The sequence below is a fragment of the Podarcis liolepis genome, assembly GCF_965112155.1.
Source record: "Podarcis liolepis genome assembly, chromosome: 2".
Taxonomy (NCBI): Eukaryota; Metazoa; Chordata; class Lepidosauria; order Squamata; family Lacertidae; genus Podarcis; species Podarcis liolepis.
The window spans coordinates 71,867,689-71,890,633 of record NC_139555.1 but is presented as its reverse complement, the minus strand read 5'-3'; the positions used below and the strand labels follow the sequence as shown (position 1 = coordinate 71,890,633).

At 45.2% G+C, this 22,945-nt stretch overlaps 1 protein-coding gene across 7 annotated transcripts; it reads left to right on the top strand.

The window, feature by feature from the left end:
• Positions 1–13: 13 nt before the first annotated feature.
• Positions 14–22,240, top strand: MST1 (macrophage stimulating 1). 7 transcript variants are annotated; one of them, XM_083488711.1, is made up of 21 exons: positions 14–510; positions 678–779; positions 1,581–1,633; positions 2,618–3,832; positions 5,189–5,321; positions 5,927–6,039; positions 6,520–6,634; positions 7,483–7,619; positions 9,390–9,510; positions 10,214–10,332; positions 11,601–11,760; positions 11,908–12,038; positions 12,950–13,052; positions 13,914–14,050; positions 14,899–14,934; positions 15,117–15,228; positions 15,553–15,630; positions 16,826–16,972; positions 19,103–19,209; positions 20,698–20,837; positions 21,227–22,240. In XM_083488711.1, the coding sequence occupies exons 4-21, from the start codon at positions 3,781–3,783 to the stop codon at positions 21,386–21,388; spliced, it is 2,103 nt and encodes a 700-aa protein (XP_083344837.1). In that variant the 5' UTR covers positions 14–510; positions 678–779; positions 1,581–1,633; positions 2,618–3,780; the 3' UTR covers positions 21,389–22,240. The 7 variants fall into 7 exon arrangements, with proteins under 7 accessions (XP_083344837.1, XP_083344834.1, XP_083344836.1 ...); XM_083488708.1 differs by having other exon boundaries at positions 11,598–11,760; XM_083488710.1 differs by lacking the exon at positions 1,581–1,633 and having other exon boundaries at positions 11,598–11,760.
• The last annotated feature ends 705 nt before the right edge of the window (positions 22,241–22,945 follow it).

Sequence of the window (22,945 nt, the reverse complement as noted above, 5' to 3'; positions counted from 1 at the left end):
CGACTCCCAGAAGCCTGCGGTCTACGTTTCGGCGCCTGGGCTGGACCTGTGGCTTCGGCGTCGCCCGCGCGGCTCGTGCAGAGTTAGGCGCTGGAATGTATTGGTGCTCGCGCTCTCTAGCGGGGAAATGGCGCGAGGGCGGAGGCGGATTAAATTCCACAACTTTATTATGCAGAACTTCAGGACGGGTTTCTTCCTAACCCGGCGACGGGAGGGAGGGAGAGAGATGCACTTGGAGACCGAGGCGTGGATTTCCTCAAGTCCCATTTTGTCACCGTAACTTTAGTTTCATTAACTAAAATGACCGGCATTGCAAAGGAGGAGCATTTTGTCCTGCCCTCAGGAGGATGCAGTGGCATTACAGAGCAGGCTGGCTGCAGAAATCGGAGCACAGCCTCGGCGTGGAGGAGCTGCAAGAATTTGCGTTGCTCCACCCGAAAGAGAGATGTCCGCTGCGGCAGGAGTCGCACGCCCACTAATGGCAATAGTACTCGTCGTGGTCGCCTTCTGGTGGGTGGCGCCGCTTCGTTTCCTTTCTGAAAATTTCAGCACCTTCCCTTCCTGCCACACCTTTTAGTAAAGATGCTACTAGAAGGCTGCTGTCAATTCAGGTCCACCGCACTCTTCAGCCTTTCCGAATATGCATGTGTTTAATTATATTTCTGTGACTGTTCCAGCCTGCTCCGTGGCCTCTCTTCCGATGCCCCCACGTCCAGCAGCAGCTCTCCTCCGGATTTACTAAAATTGTTGCAGAATCCTTCCCTTTTTATTCACCACTGGTAAGCACCATTCTCAAGTCTGCCCCTCCTACGCCCATACTGACAACCCTCGGGGGATTTCTTTTCAGCTGCCATGTTATGTGAAAGGGCGCTCCGTTGAATTTAGTGGGTCTTTTCAAGTTTGGGTGCTTCCAGACAAGAGTTTGCTGTGGAACTGGTACACGAACATCTTTGCGGTGTCCGGTGTCATCAAAACGGCAGATATGTGAACAAATCTGGGGTTCCCTTTACCATGGAAAATCCAATAAATATTTATCACCTGTTACACATCCACAGTCACCGCTGGTGTGAAAAGTCATCATTTCTTTTGTTTCATGGTGGGTGGTTTGTCACAAGTGTGGGGATGTTTCTGGCAGGTGGTCTGTACTTCTGTTTTGCTCCTTACCTGGGCACAGGGTTTGTTTCCAATGCCAAACAAAAGACACTTGTATCCACCTATTGCCACATGCTGAAAGCATGCCTGGATTCAAACAACCTGCTTCGGAGGAGCTATCCTCTCAAGACCTTCACAATGTGCAGGATTACCTTGGAGTCTGTCATCACAGTACATACACCAGACGTACAATAATCCAGTGATCTTGCGCAAGACCTCATTATGATAGGTCACAATCCCACAATACATTTAAACTTTTAAAGCACACTGCTTCCCCCAAATAATCCTGGAAACTCTGGTTTGTTAAGGTTGCTGGGAATTGTAGTTCTACAAGGGATAAACTACAATTCTCAGGATTCTTTGGGGGGAAGCCATGTGCTTTAAATGAATGGTGTGAGTGTGCTAATGATTTCAATATTTCATTGCAGTTGTGCGTTTCCACCTCCTACTTCAGCTCCACCAAATCAAATTCCAGATTGATGTAGGTAAATGCCACTCTTTCACAAAACCTCAGTGTTGTTTTTTAAAAAAAATAAATGGATATTGCCCCCCCCCTCCACCCTGCATCCCTTGAAAGTACAAGCCTATTGTGAAGCATGATAACTAAGGACTAGTAACATTTGCTATTGTGTATTTCCGGTGAATTGCATATTTAAAGATGCATGTGTATGGGTACAGAAATAAAGGGCAGGGCTTTCGGAGGGGAGAGACAAAAACCACAGCCCATGTGCATTCTGTGTGAAGCTCTGCCCATTGGTGTGAATGGCAAGCAGTGTCCATCCCTGGGGTCAGAAGTGCATGAAAGCTAGTGTGCCAATCACACACTGAGAAAAACCAGGCCTGATTGTTTAGACAATTCAACACAGTTCAGTGCCAGATGCATAGCATCCAGTGTCTGTCATGATGGTAAACATATAAAAATGAACTAAATAGTTGGCAACCTAAATGGTGTTCCCATATTCCCAGAAATCTGTACGAAGCCCTTTCTGGAAGTATCCCATGTGTGCATGATAAGATCTAGCTGTTAGGGTGTAACCCCAAACACATTTTCTAACTAGAGTGTCTCATTGAACTCAGTAGAACTTGTAAGCAAATACGCTTAGGAACATGCTGTCAGGGTGTACCTCAGGTGTGACATTGACAGTGCCTTTCAACGTTGTACTGCTGCATAATGGAAAGAAACTGAACAGGTGCATGCCCTGTTACTATTGGAGAAAGTGTTACCTATTGAATTTCTCCTTGTCAGGAGGAAAAGGTGGCTTAAATCTAATTTGGAATTGCCCTTGTTTTGATTAATGTGTATGCAAAATTGGTTGGGATATCTATTTTCCAAATCAACATATTCTCAGCAATAACTTCTCTGTTCCTAGACTGTGTAAATAGCCACACATTATCTTGGCAGCGCCCCCATTCGCTTGTTTGTTTTAAAAAGTATTTTTACTTTGCTCTTCTTCTTTTTTTAAAGGGCTCTTAGAGCAGCTTACAACAATCATAAGAAGACAGTCCACACCCTTGAACTTTCAGTCTAAAAGACACAGCCCAAAAGGAAAAGGGATCGGGCAGGACAAGGAAAAAAACTAAATTCAGACACTATTTCTTATAAGTGTTATTTCAAATAAGTTTGAATAAGAGCTTTCTTCTAGCATGTAAGGTTGAAGCAAGCTCCCTGCAGCTGCTCCCTCTCTGGCCAAGGGATGGGACCAAGTTGGTCTCCACTTTGGCATGATGTGGGTGTGTGGGTGTGTAAACAACAGTTTCCCAGTGGACCTTGGTTTCCTGGCCACATGCCTTTAAAGCTGCAAAGCAGGCAGAAAGCAGCAGGTACTGCTTTTCTTCAGATACGGCCTAAAGAACCTAGAGCTTTGATCCATTTAAGGTGCACATCCTCATTCTCTGCCCCCAGGCTGTGCACTTCCTTGTAAGTCTCTCTTTTGCTCTGTTGCCCAGTCCTTTAGGGATTCTGCTCTTCTGAAGTGCCTTCTTCTATCCCTTTGTGGATGTGGCTGCCCTCGGCTTGAAGTTCCAGTTATAACCCTGCAAATAGTCTCCATAGGCTCTTGCTCTTCACTCTGTGCTGGCTGTTTCTTCTTTCTTTCTTTCTTTCTTTCTTTCTTTCTTTCTTTCTTTCCTTTTTTTAGCTTTTTCCTCCGTTGGGGCTTGTTCACTGGGGAAGGTTTCTGAGAATGTGGGGCGTAGCACCCATCAGGCCACTTACAGGAAAGGGAAGGCTCCTGAGTCAGGGCCAGCTCGGACTGGGTGGGAGCAATTTCCTAACTTGACATTGCATCATACTGATTTTTTAAAAACAAAATATTCTGAGTGTTTTGTGTCAGCTGGGACCTGGGGAAGGGGCCACCCCACTGGTTGAAGGAGCTGGGAAAGAAAGAGTGGAGAGGTACTTAAGGAGGTCCACTCAGATAAGTCTCCCATGAGCAACTGTACCCCAGGCCCTCTAAACCTCTCCCTCCTCCAGAATTATTCCTGACACGTGAGCTCTGGGTAAATATTTGGCTAGTGGGGCAGGGGGGCTCTGTGCCTTTGCTTCCTGCTGGGATAGTCCTGTGTGCACAGCCCAGCTGGCAGATCCATTTAGCCAAGCTGGGAAGGCTGGTGCTGCCGGTGGGAATCATGCAGGCCGTGGGTGCTCTGGTCCTTCTGTTGAGCTGTACCTTCAGCACAGGTAAGAAACTTCTCTCCCATTTCTGAGTATATGCTGACTAGAGGTGGGTAAGAATTCCTGGTGAGGGGCTTCCACTCTGGGCCACCTCCGAACTGTCAGTATTTTATGGGACGGATTCAGTTCTATACTGGAAATTTAGGTTTGCATGGTTACAGTGGATTAAAGTGCTCTAGTGTGACAAATCCCTTGTGGTTTGGAAAGTGATGAGAAAACGTGGGACAAACACTTGATTAACAGGAAGACTTATAAACACTGCAAGCAAATGGTGAATTCTGCACGTGTGGTTGTATAATTCCCCATGAGCAAATCAAAAACAAATGCGCAGTAAACATTAACCACAGTGTAAGCTTTGTGCATGTGAATTGGAATGGATGTTCAAAAAGCAGGCTGTCTGGAAGAGCCTCTAGTCCTGTTGAAGCACACAATCTGAGCAGAGTGAGGAAGAGAACTGGCTTGCCTTCCTCCCAACTCTTGCTATCCCAATCTCTCATGTCCCCTCAGAGCTCTAGATAAGCAAGCAAGAAGCAATTGCTAAGAGCAAACACAATGGGTGGAACTCAAAATTGTGCTAAGGTGGTTGTTTCATCTGTGCAGGTATTTCTGTTTGCTAGATAGAACAATCTCTCCTCTCCTTCCTCCATGCCCTGCTTTGGGGCTTCTCCAGACTCCCTCACCTCCCAGAGCTGATTTGGAGGGGGCGTGGAGGCACATGGAGGGAGGAGAGAGGGGAACAGCCCCATAGTGCTGGTGGGACTTGTTGCACTGGTTCCGGCTAGAGCAACAACTGAGTTGAATCTGGCCCAACTTCTAGGCAGTGTCTCTGCCTCCCTCTCTCCCTTGGCGGGGCTCAAGAGCCTTTGACAGATTCATCACCAACATTCAGTGGGTCTGAATTTGGCAATGCAGTTCTATAGCTAATGCATGCAAAAAAAAATGTACTCAACTAAAATGTGCAACCCCCCCCACACACATATTAATGAAAAATAACATTAATATTACATCAGGAGAAATTGCTTTCCAAAACTGTGTATATTATGAGAAATTAGCAGATGATTTTTCTTTTTTTAAAAAAAAATGCAAAGCAATGTGTAAATGAGGAGAACAGAATTTAAGACTGGGAAAAAATGAGAAATGGAAAGAAACCAAAACTGACAGATTTCTCCATCCCCAGCTCCAAAACTGTCCCTTACTCCTTGGCTTCACAAACTGCTAGAAGATCACATCTTAAGTGTTAGGAGCCCTGCTTGCTTGCTTGCTTGTTTCTCTGGATTGTGCCCTGCATCTTCTGAAGCTGGTTGGATTCTCGGTTCTTTTCAAGGGGCCAGAGCAATGTGCATTTTAAAAATGTCTTTCCAGGCCAGCGTTCTCCTCTGAATGACTTCCAGAAACTAAAAGCGACTAAGCTAGTCCATTTGTCCTACCAGAGGGTGGAGCAGCCCAAGGCCTTAGAAGAGTGTGCACGGGGTTGTGTCTTGTGGCTTGACTGCAGGTAAGAGGCTAAGCCAGAACACTGGGTGCACAAGGGCACAGGAGCTACAGAATCACACCGGGATGAACAGAAGGACCTGCCTTTGGTCCCAGGAGATGGTCTGAAGGCACGCATCACCTTATCACCTTGCTAAAGCTAAGCAGGTCTGGGTCTGGTGGTCAGTGCCTGCATGGGGAGGCCACTTGAGAATCACAGGTAGACTGCCTTAGGTTCCGTGGTGGTCGGGGTGGGGAGGCAGGATAGAAATGTAACAAAATTAAAATCTAGGTCTTTGGTTTATCTAGCCTTGGTGGCCTACAGGAAGCTGCTATCTCAGCTTCAGCATCTCTACCTTCACAGCTGGAATATAGGAATAATATTGACTTACCATACATAGTTGCTGCCAGGACTGCCGAAATAATTTATGAACACAGTAAGACTTATATGCTTATTATTAGCAGAGGTGTGAGGAGGCGGCCCAGATAGAATTCAAATAACAATGGAAAGCAGAAGCTAGGGTAACTGGGAATCTGTTGTATATGGAAGCAAATGCCAAAATAGGACATGGGATACTCTGATTGCTTTTCTGGGCCAATGACTATTCTGCGGTTGTGTTGCTCCTCCAGAGCCTTCCACTACAACTTGCACAGTAATCGATGCCAGCTGCTGAATTTCACCCAGAATACACCCCACACTCAGTTGCAGAGGAATGTCCACTATGACCTCTACCAGAAAAAAGGTAGGATGGCGCAGACTTGAACTTTGCAAGGAAAGGGAATGTGAGGAATCATCACAAATGTGCAATGGAAGTATGTTCTGAAGTGGCCCTCAGTCAACAGATGTGTTTATTTCAAGACAGAGAAATGACTCTGCTGCAATTTGGAGAATAAAAGTTGTTCAATGATTGGGTGAGCTGTAAGTGAGAGCACTCACTTAAGCAGGTCAAGAGGGAGATGACCGTGGGCAGCAAGGAGCAGGCCAGGGTGGGGGCTGAGAGTTAAGATACCTATTAAGAGCCCCCCACTTGTTTTTGTGGAGTATGGGAAAAAGAGGGGGCAACTAACGTTTGCTCTATGCTAATCCGCTTGTGTCATGCCACCTTGGAATTTATCAAAGGACAGAAGTCCAGTTATACTGCCCTGCTGTGCTCAGATGTCCTGTGCCTTCGTGCATGAGCTTTATGAGTATCTCCATCACTTATCATCTCTCCCTTCCACAGGTTACATAAGGCGCTGCATCATGGGAAATGGGACAAGCTACAGAGGGAACCAGTCGGTGACTGAGAAGGGGAAAACCTGTCAACATTGGGGCAAAAAGACTCCGCACGACCACAGGTAAATCTTTATGAGGGACGAAGTAAGAGTGAAATATAAATCCCTAAAACAACAACATAATACAGGTGCAGTGTAAATAGTGAGAACATGGTCCCACTGTACCCTTTGGTAGTGGCGCCGACCCTGTGGGAACGCCCTCCCATCAGATGTCAAGGAACTAAACAACTATCTGACTTTTAGAAGACATCTGAAGGCAGCCCTGTTTAGGGAAGTTTTTAACGTTTGATGTTTTGTCGCATTATTATTATTATTATTATTATTATTATTATTATTATTATTATTATTATGCTGGGAGCCAGCCAGAGTGGCTGGGGAAATCCGGACAGATGGGTGGAGTATAAAAATATTATTATTATTATTATTATTATTATTATTATTATTATTATTATTATTTCCCAGTGCTTGTGTGTGTGTTGGATGAGTTAAGAAATGTCCATTGTTGAACATTGCAGGACCAGGACCAGGAGCAGGAGTAGGGAACCTGTGGCCCTCCATATGTTGTTGGACTCCATCTCCCATCAGTCCTAGGCAGCATGATGATCAGGGATGATGGGAGTTGTTTGTTAAGACCTTCATATTCAAACAAGCCTTTGAAAGTGAATGGATTGACTGTGCTGATTGCTGGACTGTTGTCAGAGCAAACCATATTTTAATTACTTGTTTGAATAATTACTTGTTCAACTGTATTTTAACTTTTGTTTTAATTAATTGTGGCTTCAAAATTGAAGTTTCTGTTTGAATAAAACCGAGGGTTGATTTTTGCAGAGAGTTCTAGATTAATTGCTAAAAGGATCCTTTCGGTTTGGAACATTTGCCTGAGCCTGACAGTTCTGCCTCTGTTCTATAAGGTTTTCCCCATCACGATATAATGGATTGGAAGAAAATTATTGCCGGAATCCTGATGATGATGAGCATGGCCCTTGGTGCTACACAACTGACCCTACAACCCGGCACCAAAGCTGTGGCATCAAGAAATGTGAAAATGGTATGTAGATTGGCTTGAGAAACCTGCATACCACTCACTCGCTGAGCCACTGACTAATCTCACATAATTATTCACAAAGTTACAATTATTGGCAAATATGCATTTGCACTACTGAGGTTTCAGTTTCAAACATCTCAAGGACAAAAATGTCATTTGAAGCACTGGTATTGCCAGGTTCAATGCTCCAATAATTTTGGAAAAATAGACCCAATATTATAGCCTTTCAGGTGAAAGAAGCCAGTTGAATTCTCAAATCAAGTGATGCCTCTTCCAACGTCATTTTTAATTAATTCCATGAACTAGCCCAATATCTTGTCTCTGACTAGCACTCACCCAGCGGTAGGTAGAATTCCTCAGAGTCAGTAATGAAAACAGCTAGTCTGGACTTTTGTTCCCCCTTTATGCTGAGCCCCATGATTGCCATGTGGGAACACAATATTGTGGATTAGGGGGGCATATTTTCTGGGCCAGCACCAGCTTGCTGTGATTGTGCAAACGATGGGTTGTATTTTACTCAAAAGTGGACCTCCTGAAATCAATGATCATGACTAAGCTAGGTCCATTAATTTTAATGCGCCTGTTCTGCATAAACCTTAGTTGGACACTACCCAGTTATTTTAATTTGATTGTCTATAACTGAAGATGACCGTGAATTCCCCCTTTGAAATTTAGTCTTGCTAGCTGTACGGTATCTGCTGCAGATTTTGAAGCAACATGCAAGAAGCGTCAAGGTTAAATATGGTGCAATGATACTGAGACCTGCTTGTGTCTGATGTCTGGCATTGCCTGGAGTCTCTGCGTGTTTATTTGTATGAGATGGCGCTGATGGTTATCAACCTATGTCCAGTCTGGTGTCCTCTCTCATCTCACTGCATGCTGGCTCTTGTCAGCTTGCTTTGCTTGTGTTGTCTGATATCTGCTTAGGTCTCAGGAGTCTCATTTCTTGTCTCCGTCTGATCTTGCTTGTTTGGCGTCTGCTCAAGTTGCCTGGTGTCTTCTCTTTCTATGTGTACGTTCACATTGCCTTGCATTGGTATCGGTGCTTGCTGACAAGGCTAGCCCAAGACATTTTGCTGCCTAAGGTGGAGCAACAGATCAAGTCAACATGCCTAAGAGCCGTGGGTGGCACTTGAGGCAGAAAACCCCACAAGTACTTTTCCCTTTTCCTGAAACTAAACGAAAAATAAAAATACAGCTGTAATAAATTAAAGAACTTACCAATCACTTTCGCTGCCTGTTATGTACTGAGCTTGGATCCTAGAACAATAGGCAGGTAGGATCCTAGAATACAACAACCTGATTGGCCTGCAGGACCAGCCCAATCAGGCCTCAGGAGGAAGTTAATCAGCCTATTAGGTCAGTAGGAACCTAGAATGCAACCACCAATTGGCCTGCAGGAGCAGCCCAATCAGGCTCCAGGAGGGAAGCAGAGTCAGCCAATCACACGGGACCCATTGTGCAAATAATGTATATAAGGCCTGAGGTTTGGGGTGGAAATTCATTCACTGTTTACGAGCTGCAATAAAGAGCATGAAATCACTACGCGACTCCGAGTATATTTCACTGCCCTTTCAGGACACCTCAAACCAGCTCCCTGGGGCAAACTTTGCTTGCTCAGGTTTTGCTCATCTGCTCATGTCTTATGGGGTTTGCTCATGCCAGTAACTTTTACAGAATGTGTCCTCTCCTCACCTTTCCAGCTGAGGTGTCAGGTGAGGCTTGAGCAGCTTCATTTTGCAGTGACTCTCTCTGTCTGTCTTTGAATTGCAGCGGCATGTCTGTCATGTAACGGGGAGGACTATCGTGGCTTCGTGGATCACACTGAGTCTGGCAGAGAGTGCCAACGATGGGACCTGCAGCACCCTCACAGGCACCCATACCAGCCAAACAAGTACTAAGTTCCAGTCCTTGGGAAACATATTAACGGGCAGGGTAGGGACATTTCACATCATAAAGTGACTGGGGAGCTCCTCATTATGGAGCATTTTGGCAGACGTGGGAATCTGCCCATAGCTGTCAACTTTTCCCTTTTCTTGCGAGGAATCCTATTCAGAATAAGGGAATTTCCCTTTAAAAAAAGGGAAATGTTGACAGTTATGAATCTGCCCCAAGCTACGTTGGTGCCTTACAGTGAACTACTAGGCTATTATTGCCCGTAACAGAAATTGGCTAGTGGGCGCATTTGGAATTTTGAGAAAATATTGTTGGTCGCAAAATGGCTGCTTTGTAGAGTGTCTGCATAGCACAAAATGGTTCCCACATTTAAAAGAGCAGAGGAAAAGGTGTGGGCATGCCCCCCCCCAACAATGGAAAAAGGTGCCTACACCAGCCACTGTGGTGCTTGTTGAGAAGGAGAAGCTATTTGCATCTCTCCTTTGTTCAGAATGGGGGATATCCAGTCCTGACATCCAGTGAAATGTGCGCATATCGGATGGGACATATTCAAATAGGACAGGCCGAGACAGAAGCAGGAGCTGCCTTGTTATCTTCCTGCAGGAGGTGCAAATCAAGGTTTGCTATAGGAGCAAGTGTAAATAGAAACAATGTGCACATGGTTTCACACACATCCTTCTTCTTTCTCCTGCTGCTTAAAGATACCCCGATAAAGACCTAGATGACAATTACTGCCGTAATCCTGACAGTTCCGAGCGTCCTTGGTGTTACACAACAGATCCAACTAAGGAGCGAGAATATTGCCACATTCGGAAATGCAGTAAGTCCTCCTGAGATTTCAGGCAGTGGTGGAGCAAGCCGATTGGGCGCCTGGGGTGACGCGTGTGCCCTGCATCCAGGAGCGGGGCCAGCCAAGGCAGGACACTCTGTGGGGCCTCCAAGGAGTCTGCCTGCCTCCTCCCACTCAGCCATCCTACAGCTGAGGGGGAGGCGGCAGGTGGACCGCTTGGGGTAGTGTGTAGCCTGCGGGCGCCCAAGCCACCGCGTCATTCCCAGGAGAGGCTCAGGCGCGCTGCAGGCCCAGCGGTGAGTGCCGCCTGGCATTTTGTCACCCCCCTCAGTGGTGACACCCAGGGCAACCCGCTCCCACCGCACCCCTCTTCCTTCACCCCTGATTTCAGGGTTCACCTGATAGCAACAATAGGGAGAGTATTGTCTTGAAGGGTATGCTACTGAGTGAAATCTGTTCCTAAGAAAAATTCAGCAGGTTGACAACTGCCTGCTGGGTTTCCCTCTTCTGCTCGCCCTTTGAGGTGGCATTGTCCCCACCACTGTTATTAGTGATTTGAGAGCCAATAAATTTTGGGCTTGTTTCACCTGCTGATGTGAGAGGACAGGGAGTACAACATGTTCTTGTGGAATGAAAAGGGAGGAGAGGGCAGAGCAGCCATTTAGCAACAGACACCTCTTTCCCTTTCAGTTCGATAGAGAAGATTGGGCCCACCTTAACCCAAGGTCCACACAAGCGCCAGTGACAATGAGCTTTGGCAATGATATGTTTGTTTCCAAGGGGAGTGTGCAAATGTCCGTAGAAACTCACACTGAACAATCCTAAATTCACTTAGCAGGGACTCAGCTATAGGTGGTTAAATATGCACAGGTGCCCAAGGTGAAAAATTCCCATTTATCTTCACCTCAGCATCTACCTGATGCACGCAACCTCTGACCCCAAAACTTCCACTCCCAAAACTGGTGATGCACACAAATCTGCATTTTGCTGTGAAGTCTGTAAAATGCTGTCTTGAAAGTCTAAAAATCAATTCTGAAACTGATCATCATTAATTTAAAAAACACCCAGAATGTAAGCACGTACATAAAATATCAGTTTTGAACCTTCAGCTACAACCCTCCCCCCAATGAGTAACTTGAAATTTTGTCTCACAAGACCTTTGACGTGTGCTTAGAAGTGGTTTTGTAGCTATGTTTTTTCTCTTATTTATGATGTATGCTACTATATTGGTGTGGTAAAATTGGTTTTTGAAATACGTAATTGTGGCTTTGATTTCCTTTTTCCACCCCTGGAAGTAGAGAAGCGCCGACACCTCCCGTCTACAACCAGCTGCTTCAGAATGAAAGGAGAAGACTATCGAGGCAAAGTGAACATCACTGCAACAGGAATCCCCTGCCAACGCTGGGACTCTCAGATGCCTCACCGTCACCATTTCCTGCCTGAGAAATATGAGTGCAAGTAGGTCCTTATTCAGCAGCATGGAGGGATTCTTGAATTTGCCCAGTTCCCAGAAGTTCCAGGTGCAAGTTGAGCCCAGATAGGAGTCTTTTGGTGCTTCTGTGGGCAGGTGAGGAAGCTGCTGATATTCTGTCTTGCGATCTCTAGGGGCCTTAAGGAGAATTATTGCCGGAATCCGGATGGCTCAGAGGCCCCTTGGTGTTTCACTAGCCTCCCCAACATGAGGACAGCCTTTTGCTTGCAAATCAAACGCTGTGCTGAGGATGTGCAGACAGAAGGTGAGAGCTGGATGGACTGGTATGATGAGCTGGGATCGAGTGGGATCCTTTCAACAGCGATTCTTTCTTTTCTCTTTCTATTCAAGTCTGGGTAGTGCCAATATAATATAAAATATTATAATTATTATATTATATTATATTATATTATATTATATTATATTATATTATATTATATTATATTATATTATATTATATTATGGCACCATAAAAAAGCTTTTGTATGTGATTTGGTATTGGAGGGTTTGACAGAGCTGCAATGCAGGTTTCCAAGTTTACAGCTACCAAGCATAGAATCACTTAACTATATAAAAGAGCAAGTCTTGCTGAAGTCAAACCAACATGGCCTCTGCAAGGCTAAGTCCTGCCTCACAAACCTTTTTGAGTTCTTTGGAAATGCCAAGAAGCAAACAGATAGAAGTGGTCCAGCTGACACTTGACTCTCAGTTGCAATTGACTTTCGCAAAGCAACGGCACCGGGGCCCGTGACGCTGAGTCTCCTTTTTAGAGGTCTTCTTGTGGATCAATAACTGGTTCAGAAACAGGAAGCAGTGAGTGGGAATTATGGAAAAGTTCTTCCAATGGAGAAAGTGGTGTCCCTCCAAGATCAGTATCCAGACCTGTGCTTTTTATCTTGTTCATAAATGACCTAGAGTTAGCAGGTAAACTGTGAGGTTGCCAGGTTTGCTGATTAATTGTTCAGGGTGGTTCAACAGCAACAACAACAACAGGGATGGCTTCCTTGGCTCCTCATAGGCATCTGGTTACCCTCTGTGAGAACAGGAGGCTGGACAAGCTGGATAATTGCCCTGATCCACCAGGCTGTTTTTATATCCTTACGGTTTCCTGTGTTAGAGATGATATTGAAGTGTATAGTAGGCAATGGCACTCAGGTGGGTCATTTGTCCTCACAGACTGTTACCATGGAAATGGAGTCGAATATCGAGGCACCGTTAGTAAAACCCGGAAGGGAATCACTTGCCAGAAGTGGAAAGAGCAGTCACCTCACAAACCACAGTGAGTATGTGATGGTCTGTCCTAATGAAAATTTCTGCCCTCATCCATATGAGTTCTGAAGGTAAAGAGCCTGCCCCCCCCCCCCGGATTTTGGGGCCTAGCCATCAATTCCTTTCCCAAAACCTGTAAGCCCTGTACACCCCCAAAATAAATGGGGGGGGATAGAATAGAGTAAAATAAAGTGCACGTCTTTGTCATTTTTAATGTTTCAGGTTACCTGAACCTGCCAGCACTGTATTGGTACAGAATCAGTACACTCGGCACCATACCACATCCCTGTGTAGCAACAGTGAGGAAGAGGGATTGTCTTATTGTGGGGGGAATCTGTACTAGCACTGGAGAAAGGAGCACACAGCCCTCAAAGAACTAAATTTGAAAAATAAAATAAAATGAGAAGCTCCACAAAATGGGATATTGGAGTGGGATGTTGTAGACTTGCCAGTGTTTATCACTTTAAAAATTGTGGATAACTACCTGAGTCAGTGCTTCCACATATGAGTGGCTTAGCTTGGCTTTTATTCTAAAGAAAATAAGAAAACATACAAAAATTAACCCCTTCTGCCTAGTGCACATTATGTTATGTTGCTCCTGCAATTACATTTAAGATGGTATCACTAGCTGTGGGGGGAAAAATTGCACACACCCCGACAATATAAATATTGTCATTTGTATGCTGGGAAATGCAAATACCTGCTCAATGCAGGTGCTCCCAAATGTCTGAATCAACCACAACAAATAACTGAAAGTGGGGTATCTGTTGCATGACAAGGAATTCTTCCAGATAGGCCTTGGGGATTTAGGGAACAAGAGGCAGTCAAGTGTTCATGTGCTGAAGGGATGGTTGCCCGTTCTTTCTCCTAGGGTCTTCCCTGTCATGTTCCCCACTGTGCATCTTGAAGAAAATTATTGCCGCAACCCTGACAATGACAGCCATGGCCCCTGGTGCTACACCATGGATCAGAAAACTCAGTTTGATTACTGTGCTATTAAGCCATGTGGTGAGTCTCTGAGCCAATTTTGAGAGTTAGGCCAATGTCATGATGAACAGGACCCCCCTGTCCTGGTCACTCCCAGGCAGTTCTACCAATAGTGGGCAACTTGCGTCCCCTGCCAGCTGTTTTGTGCACTCTATGGAGGGAAGCCTTTGGCTTACCTTGCCTGTTCTGTATTGGTTAGTTTGTAGGTTTGTGTGCAACACAGCAACCCCCTTGGGCATTTTGATATTGGAATAACATTTGACACACACATTCTGTATTTCATATTTTAAACCCCAGCTTGACCCCCTACACCTATTTTGAAGAGGGCCTGGAAAGGTGTAAAGCACACTGTTGCTCTGTTTCAGCATTCCAAAACATGCAAAAATTATCACATGTGGTAGAAGATTGCATGTGGTTGGAGATTAAAATCACCCTGTTAACAGCACTGGGCTGAGAGGAGACAGTTACACCATTCTTCTCAGTTTAGCATTGAAGCAGGACAATTTCTCCATTATGGAGTTGATCAGCATTAAACTTCTTCCCACAGCTTAGTGCTGTGCTGGACAAATCATCCCATTGCAACAAACAGCAGCAAGGAGAAATTTAACTTCTTCTCTCAGCCCAGTGCTGTGATGGGGATGAGTGTGGTCTGTTCCTGAGTATGAGTAGATTAAAATTGCCCTTTTCTTGCATAGAGTTGAGATGGGGCATCCAGTTTTACTGAGGGCTGGCAGCCACCTGCAGAGACTTGGCAGGATAGATTTGGCCTGCAGGTTCACCAGCCCTGAAGTATATAGTAATCAAATGGTGTACAGAAAGCAAGTGTTGTGTTTGCACATGTAAACCAGCCCTATGTTTCCTCTTTTTAGCCGGTGACAATAAGCTGTCCAACTTGCTGAACCCGGGTAAGTCTCCTGTGCCTGATGCCTGTGACAGTTGGGAAGGAGGCAGTTCTGATGAGAAGGGAGTGCAGCTGGGCTGGGGAACCTGGACTTTGCCAACAAGCTTTGGAAGCTGAAGTCTCTTGTTTTGCTTTTCACCACTGAGAGCGTTGTGCCTGACTTCGCTCTCACATTCCTGGTTGCAGATAACGTGGTCTTTGACCAATGTGGCAGGAGGGACGAACGAGTGCAGCTTCGGGCTCGGATTGTGGGCGGGCGACCTGGGAATTCGCCTTGGACGGTCAGCATCCGCAATCGGTGAGAAATATACGAATGCTGGTGGTAGAGTTCCATAAGGAAGATGAAAAGTTTTCAATGGTCTGGACACCTCTGCCATAGGGAAGAAATCAGAGTGAATCTGTCCAGCAGGAAGCGCTGATGGGAAAAGAGCCACCTCAGTAATCCAATGGCTTCGAGGGGAGATTTCAGCCCTGTGATACCGCCTAATTTCATTTATCCTTCGTCTTCGTTACTCAGCTCTCACTGTGTGTTCCAAGCAATGAAAGCACTGCAAAAGGGAAAGTTCTCAGCAACAGGCTGGCAAGCTGATCGTTGGTTTTTTTTGTATTATATGTCTTACAGGGAATTAGTCCACTTCTGTGGAGGATCATTGGTGAATGAGCAGTGGGTCATTAGCACACGCCAGTGCTTCTCTTCCTGGTAAGCATTTTATCTGGCTTTCCTCTGAGGTTTCCTGCGCTATCTCCTTCTGGTGCCCCTTCTGGTACCTCAGGTTACAGACGCTTCAGGTTACAGACTCCACTAACCCAGAAATAGTACCTCAGGTTAAGAACTTTGTTTCAGGATGAGAACAGAAATCACGCGGCGGTGGCGGGAGGCCCCATTAAAGTGGTACCTCAGGTTAAGAACAGTTTCAGGTTAAGAATGGACCTCCGGAATGAATTAAGTTCTTAACCCGAGGTACCACTGTACTGTTGTTTTGTGGCAGAGCCTAATTCCTGATACTGCACAGGAAATTGCTGAGCGGCCACCTTGCTGAAACCATTGACTGTTGGCCAGTCATTTATCCTAGATGGAAATAGCCTCTGCAAAGGTGGGGGGAGGGGGGATGCCATGGGTAAAGAAACACCCTAGCTCAGCTTTCCCCAACTCTTGATGATTTGGACTACAACTCCAGTCAGCCATGCTGGCTAGGGCTGAGGAAAGTTGTAGTCCAAAATATCCAAAGGGCACGTGGTTTGCAGAAGCTGAGCTAGCACAGCTCATTTAAAGCACTCAGTCAACAGCAGCTTCAGTTCCTGTCCCAGAGTTGCATTCAGGAAATGTAAATCCATTTCACGTTCGCTTTCAAAGGAGGAAGCTGCAAACTGCATTTTTTTTAAAAAAGTATGGCTTGTCTTAATATGCTTTTGCTGTGACCTCTGTTAGCAACAGCTAAAACCAAAAAGTAAACTATAAACAAATGTAAAATGTCTGGAAAGACAAGAGCATCCGTTCCGCAAGTCCATTCAACTACTGAAAAGTTAGGAAACTAAGGTGTGGCATCCGATTGGTTCCTGATTGCTCAGGCGTGTCGGAAACAATAGTGGAAGCTGCACCGGACGTTTGGCTTCCAAAAAAAGTTTGAAAACCAGAACACTCACTTCTGGTTCTTGGTCATTCGGGAGCCAGAATGTTCGACTCCCAGGGTGTTCGGGAGCCAAAGTACGACTGTAATGTCATAGCCAGTCAAGCCTATCTGAGGAGGATGTTCCAGAGTTGGGATGCTAACACCAAAGAAGCCCTCTCCTTTGTGCAGTCATAACACACTTATAAAGGAGCTCAAGTAGGGAAGCTGCCACTTAGGATTGCAGTCTTTGGACCCCTATGATAACTGTGTTCCTCTTATTGGCAGTGAAGCTGACTTGTCTGGTTATCAAGTCTGGCTTGGGACACTCTTTAGGAACCCTGGTCCCAACGACCCTGACAAACAGGCCATTCCCATCTCCAAGATTGTGTGTGGCCCCTCCGAGTCTCTTCTGGTGATGCTGAAACTGGAGAGGTGAGTGCCTTTTGGAGATGGGCTCTGTGTCTACTACAGAATGGATGTGGCTTCCATGTTTTGTATCCTAAAACAGGGGTGGGGAATGTTTTTCAGCCTGCATCCCTTTCCAGGCAATGTGCCAATGGCAAACAGTTCCAGAGGCAAAAGTGGGCAGAGCAACAAATGTAAATTCTATCTTTGTACGGCCATCTACTTTCTACACACATCTATCCAGACAAGCAAGAGGCACCCTCAAAATTCAATGACACATTCTAGGCAGGCAAAAACACCTGTGGTGTGATGCAGGGCCAATGAGTGTGTGTGTGTGAACTGCAGAGAGTTTTGAGGCCAGATAGAGAGGCCTGGATATCGTTCTAGGGCCTCAGGTTCCCCAGCTCTGTCTGAAGATGTGGATGGATCCTATTTACCCATTGCACTTGCACATTCTTGAATATGCGTACATTGGTTCTTGAGAAGACCACCCTCATTGACATTGGATAGTCCAACTGGATGCTGTGAAACCTTCAAGTCTTGGAAAGGGAATGATGACCGTCACCCCCCATAAATGCACACATTTAGCAGAATGAGGTGGGACTGAGCAGTGCATGGAAGACTGAGGGTGTTCCATACCTGCCAGTGCAATTCCACAGCCCAATCTGGGGTCGGGGGACCAGCCTGCTTAGTTGTTCTTATCTTGGGGTCTTGGCATTTAACCTTTATTTTAAATAGGGGCAGGGCCATAGCTTAGTGATGGGCCATCTGTTCTGCATGCATGGTTCAATCCCAGACATCTCCCTATAGGGCTGGGATGACTCCAGTCTGGAACCCCATTGCCAGTCGAAGCAGACAGAACTGAGCTACATAGGCCAAAGGTCTGGTTCAGTATAAGGCAGCTTCCTATGCTCCTTTTTGTGTTAGGTTAACAGAAAACAGATAATTTTTTATTATTACATCAAAAGATATATACACACACACTGTTATTATTATTATAGTAGACGCCAATATATTTTTTTGTTTGGCTTGCCTCTTGGCCTAGGTGCATAACACTAAATGATGGTTCAAGTGTAGAGTGCCTCCTACCACCTTGGAAGTTGGGACACCATCTTCTGTTCTTCAGCTAGAATTCTACTCCTGTGGTTCATTCTGTGGAGAACTATAGCTTTCAGGGGAGCAGTCTGTGAGGGCAGTGATATATGCAAGAGGGAGTTGGCAGATGAGAAAGATAAAGTGATGTGATGGATGGATTTCAACAGGAGTGCTTAACAGGTGGCACAGGATATCCAAGACAAGGCTAAATTCAGCATCAGTTTTAGGTTTTGAGGATGTTGTTTCTCCTCTGCCTGATTGACAGGCACCTCCTTTTCCTGGGCCTAGCAACCGTGATGTCCTCCTGGAAGCCAAATTTTGAGACTCCTCTTCCCTGGGGAGTTCCAGGGAAATGGGATTGTAATTCTCACCTGTAGTGGATTTCAGTGAGTTGTGTGGTTGTCTCCATATCTCAAAGCTCTTATGCCATGCAATAATGGAAACACAACAGAAGGGACTTCACTGGTCATCAACAGCCCTTGCCAGTAGTAGGAATCTTACTTACATCACCCCTCTTGAAAGGCTAGCCAACCCTACTTTGCCTCTACTGATAACTTTTGAATATCCTCCTAACTCAGAAACTGAACCAACCTAAATCAGAATGGACCTGACCCAGGAATGGCCCTCCAGAAGTGGTCAGACTGTAGTTCCCAGCATCCCTGACCATTGGTCATGCTAGCTGTGGCTAATGGGAGTTGGAGCCCAACGACATCTCTTATAGGATCTACTCCCTGCTGATAGTTATGTGTGGCAGCTATTGCCACACTGTATTTTCCCATGTATAAGAGGCCCCCATGTATAAGATGCCCCCTACTTTTGGGGACCCCAAATTTAGAAAATGGGCACATTCACTATCTGTGTAGAAGACGCCCCCAGATGTTTAACCTTATTTTAAAGTAAAAAAACCTAGTTTATACATGGAAAAGTACGGTAAGCGATGCAGTTGTATGAGCAGTCAGCCACAGGCATGACGCTGGCACAGCCAGCAACTTGTAGTGACATTATCTTGGCTCTCTTATTTGAATATTGGTGGTTTTATAGCCTCTTTCTTCCTTCCTGAAGGCCAGCAATTCTGAATCAGCGTGTGGCACTGATCTGTCTTCCCCCTGAGCGTTACATTGTGCCTGCGAACACCGTATGTGAGATTGCAGGATGGGGAGACACCAGAGGTACAGTCTCAGAAAAAGGGTACTGGGGAACAATTGGTGGGTAGATGATTTTTTTATTTATTTACTAGGGTTATACAAGGCCACTCAGTACGATTGTTATCTGGGTGACTCTGTTTTTTATTTTTCTCTTTTATTTTGTATCATTGAAACAAGAGTGCGCAGCATAACAATATTAAAATAAGAATAGAAGCAGATAATTAAAATATACAGCACATAAATAGTGGTTCAGGACACTAAAACCACAGATTTGGGAATTTGTTTTAAGTGTTTATCTGGTGCTTAACTTATCATATCAAAGGTACCAGGTGAGTCTCTTTGAGAAGGGCACTTTCACAACCGAGTGCTACCATTGTGGAGTCCCCTCGCCCAGGCAGTCTGCCATCTTGCTTCACTTGGTGGGGGCACCTGAAGAAAGGCCACTGAAGAACATTCAAGGTCCAGGTATATAAATGTGGAAGGAGGCCATCTTTGATCCGACCTGGTCCTAAGCCATTCAGCACTTTGAAGGTTAATACTGGCACTTTGAATTGGGACTGAAAATGGACTGAGAACTAGCGCAGCTAACAAAATTCTGGAGTAATATGACTGAATCACTCAGTCCCAGTTAGAAATATTGTAGTCTTATATTGGGCCAACTGTAGTTTCTGAACTTTTCTGAAAGGCAACCCCACACACCACACATTTCAATTCTCTAAACAGAATCATGGTCTGGCAGCCACTCACCCTTCCAATTTGCCAAGAACTTCTTTAGTGGCTACTCTCTAATTCCATCTATTCTCACTTTCCTTCCTTCTGCCAAATCAGCTACAGAGCTTATGTTCCCCAGTCAAATAAAAAGCTTTGATGCATGCTGGACCCACTCACTGACCCTGCCTCACAGTGTGTGCCCCTCATGACATGGTCCAGCTATACAGGAGGTTGCCTAAGCCTGTTCATCCTCACCACCATTTGTTGATTTGTATGCCACTTTTCCAGGAGACTGTGCCCAGAGTGGCTCACAGCATATCAAATGAGCAATAACAGTTCTAAGAATATTATTAGAAACAACCATAATATCAAATAAATAAGTACAAAAAGTCAACATTGTATAAAACAATACAAAAGTTAAAATTAGGTTAACACCTTAAAATTAGACTATTGCCAAACACAGAAACAATAAGTATTGTATAATATACCTGCATCCCATAGCGTGGTTCTGAGAGACTCTTCAAGCATCCAGGGAGCCTGCCCCCATCTCTCACTTGGGGTAGTTCAGAGACTCCTAGACTAGCTCTCACTAACAGGAGCCTTATACCCACCATTATCATAGGTCTGAAGCCAAACAGGCAACCAATAATTTTCCTTCCACACTAATTTTCCTTTCATACCCCCCCCCACCCACCCAGGTTGCAAGCCATAAACAAAGTTTTTTTGGGGAGGGTACTGCCCTCACCCTCAGGGCGATCCCCAACCGTTGGTCCTAAGCCTCTGATTCTGCTCCCCATGCAGGAACTGGTAATGAAAATGTCCTCAATGTGGCCAAGCTGCCAATCATGAGCAACCAAGACTGCAATGTGGCTCTTCGAGGCCGTGTGAAGGAGAGTGAATTGTGCACGGCACCCTTGAACGTACCTGTGGGAGCCTGTGAGGTAAGCAAGGCAGGGTATGTGAGGGGCTGAACTGAGCTGCTTTGAGTGCCCTGATATGTGAGGTGAGACACATATCCTCCTCCTGCTTCTCATGTAGATTCCCAAGAGAAGGAGGGACCTGCAGAGAGGGAAGGAAGACAGGGTTAGGAAAAGGCTAGAAAGGTTAAGATCAGTACCAGGAAACAGTCCTCTGAGGGAAGAAGTGGATGAGGGGATCCACAAATAAAGGAACTCATGACAGGGAAAGGGGAGACATAAATACTTGAGCAAATTCTAGGAAGAAGAAAAACCACCTCTTGTGCCTTGATGGTGTTGCTCTGCCCTACAGGCACTGAGCCATGTTTTGTTTGAACTGAATTTGTCTTTTGTTCTCTGCTACACACCTGCAGCGTGACTTTGGAGGCCCCTTGGCTTGCTTGACTCATGACTGCTGGGTGTTGGAAGGTGTGATCACCCCCAACCGCGTTTGCGCTCACAAAGAGAAGCCTGCCACCTTCATCCGTGTCTCCCTTTATGTTGACTGGATCAACAAAGTAATGAAGTTGAGCTGAGCTGTGTGGCTGGAACCAACTCATCATGAAGCCTTCCTTCCTCCACAATCACCATCCTTGAGGTCCTTTAATAAGGATCAGTGTTGCCAAATGGGAGGACATTTTCCAAGCCAGGCTGTGAACTTTGGGGGAACATTGTCCTGAGCCTGCCCTTTTGGAACACACAGGCGATGCTTTTGAAACAAATGCTGCCATAACCCAGACACACTTTTCTTCTCCTTCTACAGGAATAGCTGTCATCATGGAATCACGGGTATATCAATAGAACAAAACACCACCAAACCTATAGAGTAGTAATTTGTTTGAATGCAACACAATCCCATGTATCACAGAATTGTAGAGTCAGAAGGGACTGCAAGGATCATCTAGTCCACCTCCTGCAAAGCAGGAATCTTTTTGCCCAATGTGGGACTCAAACACACAACCCTGAGATTCAGAGTCTCATGCTCTACAACCTGAGCTATCCCAGGATATTTAATTTAAAAATCATTTCGAGTCAGGCTTCTACATTGGTTATGTACCTTCCATACAGAAACACACACTTTCAGAAGGTTTGAACAAATAATATTGGTGTCATTCTCTCTCCAGCGGCAACCCCATTGCAGTAGCTCTTTTACACACTTTCCCATCTCTTTGAAGGAAGGTTCCCTCTCTCCTTCCCAGGGACTGTCATATAGGCTGAGGCCACACCGCAGGCTCCATGTCACTGCATCCCCCACTAAGCAAGGCACTGGGTTTCCTAAGAACTTCCATCTGTCTGTCTTTCTTGTTACAAAATAAGTTTCCATATTGTTGGTATTATTATTATGTCATTAAAAAAGAACTTTGTAATAAATTAATAGTAATAATTCATTCCTTTTTGTCAAAATTCATTGGCTGAAAGAAAGCTTCATTATTCAGGCTTTGTGTAATCTAATTTTTTTTAACCATTAATGAAATCCTCTTTTTAAGTCCTGACTCCGAAGGGCAACAAACAGGGCGAAGTTGAACAAACAGTTCAAAGTTCCTCTGAAACTATTAATAACAGAGTACAGGCAATACTTAATGCAAAGCATGATGCTCTAACATTGTTGAAGCTCAATGCATGGCTGACCTTATCAGTGCCTGGGAACAAAGTAACTTACTTTTCCAATGGAAAAAAGGCTCTAAGTATAGTATAGTATAGTATAGTATAGTATAGTATAGTATAGTAATAATATTGTTGCATGCCACCCTAATCTCCAAGTGATGCGAGATTACCAGGGTTCCAGGTGCTTACTCAGGGTTTGTGTTTCCTTTTGTTAATGAGGCACAGTGGAGACTGTGGTGTCTTTATGATATATGGTTATTTACACATACTGTATATTCATAGAACTGTAGAGTTGGAAGGGACTACATGGGTCATCTAGTCCAACCTCCTGCAATTCAGGAATCTTTAGTCCAATGTGGGGCTCGAGGCCACAACCCCATTTTATATTTGTGCAGCTGGCTCTTCTTGCCTAAGGGCAGAACGTTACATTTGTCCCTATTGAAATTCATTGTATTAGTTTGGACTCAGTTCTCCAATACGTTATGGTC